This window comes from Phalacrocorax carbo, chromosome 3 (assembly GCF_963921805.1).
Source record: "Phalacrocorax carbo chromosome 3, bPhaCar2.1, whole genome shotgun sequence".
In the NCBI taxonomy this organism is placed as follows: domain Eukaryota; kingdom Metazoa; phylum Chordata; class Aves; order Suliformes; family Phalacrocoracidae; genus Phalacrocorax; species Phalacrocorax carbo.
The window spans coordinates 96,582,282-96,591,978 of NC_087515.1; the positions used below are offsets into that span (position 1 = coordinate 96,582,282).

A 9,697-nucleotide genomic window follows, 5' to 3' on the forward strand; every position below is an offset into this window, starting at 1 on the left:
TTGGTGTAAGACTTTAAGCTCCTGCTGCTTGCTTATCTTCATACTGACCAGGGGAGGAAGAGCCATACATTTCTCTGCAACCTCAGGTGGCACGTCCAGCAACTTATTTCCTGCTCAGCCAAAACCAGCACACCTCCAAACTGAAGAGCATTAAGTTCAAACATATCTAACCTTGTAAGTTCACTTAGTTATTACCAAACCCAGTCAAGCACTGGATTTTAATGCTCTGTCCTTGATGTCCCCCACTCTCTTTTCTACCATTGAAGCCTGGAGCAAACCAGATCTGACCCAACAGCTACTAGCAGGGGGAGGGGGGGGGAAAAACCCACACCCAAAAAACACAACACTCACAAAAAACCCAACACAAAAACAACTACCACCCAAAAAAAAAAAAATTAACTCACTCCCTGCTTTCCTTTATCTGCTTTAGAGGAGAAGGGACTAAACACAGTATGTAGACTACATTCCATGCTTTCAATTGACAAACACTCAGCACAAGAAGTTTCTGAAGAAACAAATGTGAAGTAAAGTCAACATTGATCAGCAGTGGTGGACAATGTGATGGCAGCTTGAAAAACTGAGCAGAGCTCAGCATATATGCTATAAGAAGAATGGATGTCAGTAAGCACTATGAGAGAACAGCACATTATGTATTAGTAGCAGCAGTCTTTAAAGGATCTCCCTCTGCTACCCTTGGAGACTTGCACCCACCTACCCCTCAAACAGCCATCTCTGCAACTGTGCTGGTGGTTGTGGGGGGCAAAAAACCCGCCACCACCAAAATAAACCTTTACTGGTATTTTGGAGGTTACTTTGTAAGTTGTTTGGGTTTGGTGTTTTTATTTAAACCGGAACATTTCCCTGATTTAAGTACAGCATGGCTCCACAAACAGCTGCACCGATACATCTGAAAGAGTATGGCAATATTAACATCTAACCCTGAAGAAGTGAGCAAGGGCACAGCAAGAATTTAAGCTACCTTTGCCAGTGAAACTACACGAAGTCTTCCACACCAGCAACAGCTTCAGAAGTTCTGCCCCAGGTACTCATTCCCATCTTCACAGCATCAGTACATCGCCCCCACAACACTGCCAACACAGTGCTCGTAGGACAGTATTTTAAAATGAATTAGTTACCATTTTAGAATAATCTATTTTTGCAGGGCTTGATCAGATCACTTCCTTATCCTGTTTCAAAGCACAGCTCCACAAATAGCAGTGCTATTGCAGCGACAGGGAAGGGAAGGTGCGCGGCAGCACGACACAGCAGTTCCTCTGGGTAGCTGTCCCCTCAGCGTGCCCATCTGCTTAAGCCACAGCCTCAGTGCAGCAAAGCAAAGAGGTTTAAGTGGCAGGGCGAGAGCAACTGCCTTTTCTCATGGCCATTCCTGAGATAAAATACCCTCCATTTGTTCCTTATATTCACTTCAAAAGTTGAAAGAGGAAGGGAGACAGTACTCCCCCTCACCAGGGAAGGACACAGCCCCAGAGCCCAAGCGCCAGCCCAGTCCAACCAACCTCTTCCCTACTCAGCACGGCACGTCCCACTCCCTCCTCACAGACCTAGCTTCCCAAGGAAGCAACCACCCACCTGGGAACCCTCCCTGGCAATGCAGACCAGGGATATTTCTTTCCCGAAGGAGGCAAAGGAGGCTGGAAAGCCGAGCAGCTTCCAGCAGCTCTTTGTCCCAACAAGCCCAGAAACACGCTCTTGCTCGCAGCATTACAACCAACAGATCTGGCATTGCGTGACAGGAAGAATTTTTGCTGAAGAAGGGCTCGACCACTCCCTGTCACGGAGGAAGAGAGGGACAGGCCCATCCTTGTCACCACAGCCTGCTCTATCTCCATGCCCACCTGAGCTCCACAGGCTGCAACCCTCTTGGTGCCAGCATTGCTTCCCCCTGCCAAAATACAAGTTACTTAAAGAATCCCTATTCAACAGATAAATATAGCAGCCTTACCTAATTCAAGTTTTACTTTTGTTTATTTTGTGCCTTTAAGGCCCCTCTTACCTCCCCCTCCCCACGCGGCATTTAACCAACAGAACAACATTGACACCTGAAAAGCTGCTAAAAGAACTAACACAAACTTAAAATGGCATAGCTCTGTTTCCAAAATAACACATTCAAAATAAAACAAGGCTAATGATCACCTTCAGTAGCTTCAACGGGTAGACTTGAAGGGTTACATCAAAACAAAGCAGTAAACTGATTTTTGGATTAGCTTGAACCGTCACCAATGCTATTTAAACAATTTTTGACAATGTTTTGTATGGAACAGTTTTTGTTCACGCCTTTTCTCCTACAATTTACTTGTCATATTTAGTCAGAAATTCTTGTACTGAGGTTTCATAATCATTAAATCCCTTATATGCTGCTTTCAAATTTGCTACAACTAGAATAAGCAAAACCACCTATTAAATACAACATAACGCATCCAGGGCAAAACGACCCAACAACCAGGAACCAAAGTCATCTGACGCTTTCCCTACCCTGCAGGTAGCAGAGCTGGTTTGTTTTCAAACAGGACCTTGTTCCCTCCTGTCCTACCTGAGAAGACAAACCGACAGCTGACCATATTGACTGGCTCTGAAAATTCATCTTTCCATCTAAACTCCACCAGCTTCTACACCCTTCACAAGTCAAACACTCATCTGTTACAGCTTCTAGTCACCAACGCAAATTCAGACCAAACATTTGTAGCATTAGATGACATTCAAATTAATTTCCGAGCCATACAATGTACTTTCCACAGAAGAGGTCTTAAGAATACACAAAGTAAAATTAGCACTAAGTAAAACCCAATGAGCCAGAGCTTCTACTCCAGCAGCAAGGCCTTTGCTTCACTAGAAAAAGGAAGACCAGCCTGACAGAATGGCTGCAAACTTGGAGATCAAAGTTTTGACTTCCAACTTTAGGTCTAGTATTGACTTCAACTATTATAAGGTCCTTTCCTCTATGCTGGTTTACATGTTAAGCAGTGGAAAACATACATTTTTACTATCTATGTGTCACTGTTTTGGCACTTCAAATATCCTCAATACCTTAGCACATTTTGTCTGAATTATTTCACTGAGGTGAGGGGTTTAAGGTCAGAGGTTCATGAAACCATAGGCACCAGAATTATCTGATAGCTGGTATAATCTCAGAGTTTGCCCAGAAAATTCAGAAAATCTTCAAAAAATATATACATGCATTTATAGAAAGCTAGAGGGGCCACATAGAGGCGGGCAAGCAATATATACTGTAGTTCAGAAGTACTAGATGTGCAAATACCTCTACGAGTAAAAGACAGCAGCATTAGCAACACAGTTTAGTTGGATTTTTTTTACATGGAAATATATAGTCATTATGCAGAAAAATCAAGTGACAACTGAACTGACAGCCTGGGAAGAAAGTACAGTTTCTTTGAATAAGACTTCTTAAACCTGCAGAAGAGCAAGAACTATTACATTTCTCTTGCAAGTTTAAATAAAAACAAGATAAAAGATATACTGCAAGCCATTCTGATACCAACATTAAAATGAAACCTTGCTTATTAACATCAGAAAAATAATTTAAAGCATAAAAAGAATTCAGTTTATTTTATAGCTAGAAAGCATGATACACTTACCTAGCTTGACATCCTCTACACAACAGGTAATGAATGATCTATGTCATGACCAGTAGCAGGGACAGATTCATGAGGTTACAACACATGAACAAGGTTGTGATTATAGTAAGCAGAGCTAGATCTGAAACAGAAGCCAGTCTATTATTTCAAAATGTTCTATATCAAAGGTAAGGCTTCCTGCATGACTGATGAATGCTGTAGATTTTTTCTTCTTAATTCTAAGAATTTGCAGGTGTAGTGTACACAGGTTTGTGACTTATTTTATAAAGGAGATTCAGCAAACTATATGCATGCGTAAGTATGTATAATTATATAGTATTAGAGGTTAACAAATTTGTAACTGTTCACTTGAGAATTAAAAATAGTAAAAAGTATATGTTTTCAATTTTCCTGATATAAGCCATGCAATTCAGAAATGAGAAAATTTTTTGTTTATTTTCAGTAAGAAATATTGGTAAGGGAGACTTTGTACCTTGTTTCCAACAAAACTGCTTGCAAAATATAAAACTCAAGATTCTTAGCAATGAAAATGTTCCTAATCCAAAAACCTCTAAAGGAAATCCATTTTAAAAGATGGTAGCACGAAACTACCTAATGAAAAATAGAACTGATGTCATTTCAATCTGCTTTAGTGTTTTCAACTTTTGTTCTGCTTGTAAGTTGAACCCTGTGAGGTTTCATTCTGTTCCTTGTTTCTCTGCCTGTTCTTTCTAAGAATAGTGCTGTCGCTGATTTCCTGCTTGAAGTAAACGCGATTCACTTACCTGACTTCTCCCTGACCCCAAACTATGGCAAACTTATTTCCTCCCTTTCAGATTTTCTTCTTGTATACTCTTTGTTATATATTCTTGTTACCACAAATGTTCCATGTATTGTTCTCTGAGGAAGACAATTTGTATGACAGACTGCTACAAATATCAGTGACACCGCATTATCAACATACCAACTGCTTTTGCTAGAAGTGAATGCATAAATATTTAACTGCTATGTTCATACTTCTACAGTGACGTATTTTTCTATACACAATACTTCATGAGATGTATCCCATGAATGAACGTGATCAAAAAGTGCTCAGTAAAATGCTAGAGTAGGCCAAAATCAGCAGATGCTTAACAAATGTAAAAGCACGTGTCTTGCCACACAGAAAACATACGGTGCACGAATGTCAACAAAATGTAAGGACATAATTTGCTGTTTTGCCTAGCTGTGGCAGAAAAACAGAGAAGTAGCATTTATTCAGAAACATAGTCTGACTGTAGCAAGCTCACAGGAAGCAAGTGGATTTTGAGCAGGTTTAACCAGTCAAACCCAGTCTCTCATTCCTGATTTAAAACAGCACGACTGTGTCTTGAAAGTTCCTATGTAGGATCCTATATCCTACACATAGAGCATATGAAGATTGCTACGTAAACAAACTTTTCATAAAAAAACCAACAACCACCACATTTTCCAAGCTTTTTCACTAGGAGGGAAAATGAGTGCAAGATTAAATCATTCATCATTCAAGAAACTCCGAGTTATGCTCACAGTTTAACCAAAAGAGAAACTGAACATGCTGGTACTTCATATGAATATCTATTTTGGCTACACACTCTCTGATCCAATGGCCTGTCAGAGGTACCTGACATACAACAGCAGGCTGGCAAAATAAACATCGAACAATTGCTGGTCAATACACAGATGCTCCTCCTCTATCCTGTCATGAAAGCAATTAGAGCACTAGTGAGACTGTATTTTTCCATATGGAGGAAAAGCGGAAGGGGGAAACCCCACACAGCAAAAATGCAACTCTTCCACCTTGGTTAACGAGAGGGTATATTCTGCCAAGCCTATCCCATAGGGATTGGGGGTTGAAAAAGAACAAAAATATTTCAAGACAGAAGACACGAAAGAGAATATGAATCATTCACCAAGTAAGGATGAAAAGCACCACTTCGTATCAACTGCAACTTCAAATACTAAACAAGGTCAACAGTAACAAGAAACCACAACCATTTATCATAATTCTCACACTGGGGTCCATCTTTGGTACCAGTTTAACTTTTACATTTGTTCAGGACAGGACCCAGGGCAAGAGAGAGACACAGGCACCAGTACTCTCAGCATTACTTTAATAAACATTTAGGTACCTGTCTCTAGGTTGGTGTGGACAGCTAGCTTCTCTTCAAAGAAATAAAATAACAGTACAAGAGTCAGAGCTCAGACAGGGCTCCCGTATCTTTACCTGCAGTAGTTCAAAACCTTGCCACTCAGAGTAATCTGCTTCCCCCCTCTGCCAGAATTTGCTCTCCTACCCACCTCTACAGCTAGCCAGGTGGCTGTGGCACACACTCCCCACCCTAGTCTCTTCCAGCACCCTCAAAGAAGAGCTCGCACCAAAACAATGTCAGAATGTAGCCTGGTGAGAGTGAGATACTGATGGTAACATCCTGCCACAGGGTGTTCACAAGGTCTTATAACCACAACAATCAAGTCCACCAGAACTTGCCAGAGCCTTCCTCAGCAGAGCGTTGACTAGCAAAGTCAACAGGAAACATTAGAGAGAGTGAAAGATCTCAATTTTCCCATCAGTCTCTACTTAGGAACTGTATTCACTAGTTCTCCTATAGGTGGGATAAAATGCCAGAGACAGCCCTAGAACCGAGCTTTGGAACCCAGATACTTCCAAGGGAAATGCTGCAACCATAAAACTAGGGTGCCATGTACCAGTTTCACATCTGTCACTGGGGCTTCAGTGCCTTCAGAAGAGACACCAGGGCTTATTTCTTCTGAAGCTTTAACAGAACCCAAGGTGCTTTTTTGAGGTTTTGCTGAACTCAAAACAAAACTAAATGTTACACAAATTGAATTAAATTGAATCAACAAATGTGTTGCGTTGTCTGGCACATTTTGAAAACCACAGTTCTGAAGACAGATTTCAGTTGCTGTGTGTGCTTTGCTATTACTGATGACTATTCACGCCAAACCCTGCCCAGGCCAGTCATACTGGCTGTAATTTAAAGATTTAAAGAAGATAATAAATCAATTTTGTTAATAAAGCAGGTGTTAATTTAAGAACAAAGTTCATATTTTCACATCTATATAAGTCAACTCATACCAGTTTTAAAGGACTGTACTTCACATAACAGAAATTTAAACCATTCCAAAGAATGAGGTTGAATTAATGTTCCGTAATTTTTACTGATTACTGAAAGAAACCTTAAGTATTGACTTATGCTACTTACAGGGGAAAAATGAGAGGCAGGAAAAGGAAAATGAGTTGGTCCATCCAAGGAAAGTGTAGACTAAGATTTATAGCTGTGCTCTGACATATCGAATGCAGTTCCCCACACTGCAACTACTGGCACAGTTGTATGGAAGAAACAGAGGAAGATGACAATTCTGTGTTTCATTCATTTAAAGTCTTTGCAAAGATACAGCCAGAGCCTGTATGACTGTTCACTTCCTACAAAACATTATTTTCAGTTCTAAGGAGAAGGGAATTGTTGAATGGAATAATAAAAACTATGCCAAAGTATTTAATTTGCTCCTCCACAAACCCAGAATTCTTTCATCCTGAAAAAGGCATAACGTCCCAGCAAAACACGTGCTTTGCCCATGTATAAGACAACATTAAGCTAGTTGACTGAAAGTCTTAGAAAACAAAGCAAAACCCAGTAAAGCAAAATAGATGCCCTCTTACTTGATAAAATGCAAGACTTCAAAGAGAATTTTGTTCACCTTTCAATCAGAAAAATCCACTGCAATCAGGAGAAAGAGGAAGTGGGCTTAAACACTTCAGCATGAACACCTCTTTAGTTATATTGACGTGACCATAAATCCCCCCAACTAGAATTTCTTAAAACCCGTTATGCAATTTCTCTTCAAAGTGATACGTCTGCAACATATAATCTTGAAATAGAGTTTTCAAATAAGTTCTATTGAAAATTTTGCTTAAAGCAACACAAGACAAAGATTATTTCCACAGGAGTGCTTACTGATCGTGCAAATTCTGCTGCAAGCGTCCTGAGGTTAATTCACCCCTAAAGATACCCTACGGATGGTAACAGGAGTTAGAAGCATCTGCTGAGAGCACGCACCGCCTAACTGCAGTGCCCTGCCGTTCGCCCTGCAACGCACAGCCTTGCCCTTTGGGGTGGGGGGGTGGGGGGAAGAGGCTCCCCCCTGCTCGGACCGGGCGAGCAGAGCCCGGCGGGGCGGGAAGGAGCCGCCAGAGCCGCCCTCGGCGCACCAGGAAATAGCTGGGAGCTATTCCTAACGCTCGGCCAGCAACTTTCCACACCGCACGAAGACACTACATTAAAAATAAATAAACAAGCAACCCCCACCCCTAACACCGTTGCAAACCCTGAAAGAACCCGGTATTTCTCAAGGAGAGCAAGGAGGGGGAAGGCAGCAACGCCTCCGACTGCCCCTGCACCGCGGCCGGCACTCGGGCACTTCATCGAGGGGACGAGGTTGGACATTATCACCGACCTATTTTCCGCGCCGCCTCAGAGCGATAAACAATCAACAACGGCGAACAGCCATTCGGGCAGAAACTCTCCCGGCTCCAAGCCGTCTGCCGTCGCCTTACCCCGGCCGGAGGGAAGTGGCGGCAAGCGGCTTGGAGCCGGGGGTACGGCGGAGCCCACCCTGGTCGGCTCCCGGAGTTTCGCTGCCCGCCCGACACAAACAAGCCCCCCCGCCCGCCATGCCCGCGGCGGGCACAGGCCGGTCACGACGCGCCGCGTTTGCCGCCCGCCAGCCCTAGCCTTACGAGAGGGGCCGCAACACCCGGCGGCAGCGCGTCCCGGCCCGCCGCGCCGCTCTCCCCCACCGCCCCGCGTCCCCTTGCCGCTCTCCCGCACCGACCTGGGACACAAAGGAGCGGCCGCCGCCTCCCCGCCGAGTCCAGGCCGCGGCAGCACCGGGATGGCGTAGCGCAGGCATCCGACGCCAGCGCCTGCTGCTCCCGCGGCGGCCTGTGCCGCCGGCGCCCGCTCTGCGCTGGGCGGGGAGGACGCGGGGCGGGGGGAGCCGACCCGCCGGCCGAGCTTCCCGCTCCTTCCCGGCGCTTCCTGCTCCCCGGCGCCGAGGGGCGGCGGGTGCCGGAGCCTGGCGGCTGCCACCGAGGGGGCTCCGCCCGCGGCTTAGGCTGAGGCCGCTGGCGCCGAAGCCCGAGGCCGCCGCATCCTCGGTTTCTGCGCCGGAGCTTTCCGCGCCGCCTCCGGCTCTGAGGAGTCGCCGCCCGGCTCCTGCGGCGGCTGTTGGGAGCCGGAGCCCCGGCTCGCCCCGCTGTTGCGCGCGGATCGGGCTGGTGCTCCCCCTGCTGCCCCGCCGGGCCGGGCCACGGCTCCGGCTCCTCCTGCGGCTCCGCCGGGCCGGGGCTGCCCCGGCGGGCGGCGGCCAGGCCCGGGCGGGAGGGACGTGACCTACCCCGGGCTTGCCCCTGGCCATCTCCCACCCGCGGCTCCCCTCCCCCAGAGCTCCCTTCACGGCGCACCCTGGAAGGTGGAGGCAGCCTCCGGGCTGCCGCCGGCCGCCAGCGCTGGCCCGCCTGGCACCCTCTGCCCCGGCCTGGGCACGGAGTCCCCGGGCAGCCGCGGGGCTCGGGCTTCGCAAACCGGTGCGGGGAGCGTCCCGCGGAGAACCGGCACCCTGGGGGCGGGGCGGGCTGTGAGACACCGGCACCCCGTGTGTGGGGCTGCAGGGAATGAACGTCGTCGGGCGAAAATGTTCTCATTTCTGGAGTAAGATGTTCTAGCGATATGTGATAGCAAAATACAAGTAAACGGGCTGTAAGTGACGATAATAAAACTGACTGACTTAACACAGGGTAGGAGAGAGTGCTGGGTACTACAGGCTCATTGACAAGTGTGATGCGTAGCTCAGAAGTTGGTTCAGAGAACTGCTGGAAACAAAATTATCAGCTCTCTGGGAAAGCAGTCCTTTTCTTCTTCCCCTTCTATCTGCTGGCCTCCACCTGAAAAGCAAATATCCTGGATGAGAAGAAAACTTGGATAAAGATAGTTCTTCAGACTCCAGCGTGAGTTTCCCATCTGAAAGCCAAACCTAAGCCTGTAGCTGTTTTGCAGAAAGGA

At 46.1% G+C, this 9,697-nt stretch overlaps 1 protein-coding gene across 3 annotated transcripts in view; it reads right to left on the bottom strand.

Annotated features, from left to right (window-relative positions):
- FAM135A (family with sequence similarity 135 member A) overlaps positions 1-9,209 on the bottom strand; it is a 90,065-nt gene extending 80,856 nt beyond the window's left edge. For 2 of the 3 annotated variants that reach the window (XM_064447832.1, XM_064447830.1), the window contains exon 1: positions 9,100-9,209. Coding sequence is in view for 1 of the 3 variants with exons in the window: in XM_064447828.1 (XP_064303898.1) it covers positions 8,469-8,546 (78 nt within the window). In the remaining 2 variants the exon portion in view is untranslated. Of the gene's footprint in view, positions 1-8,468; positions 9,004-9,099 lie in introns of those variants that run through there. The other variant, XM_064447828.1, reaches the window with a different exon arrangement.
- Between the last annotated feature and the right edge of the window lie 488 nt (positions 9,210-9,697).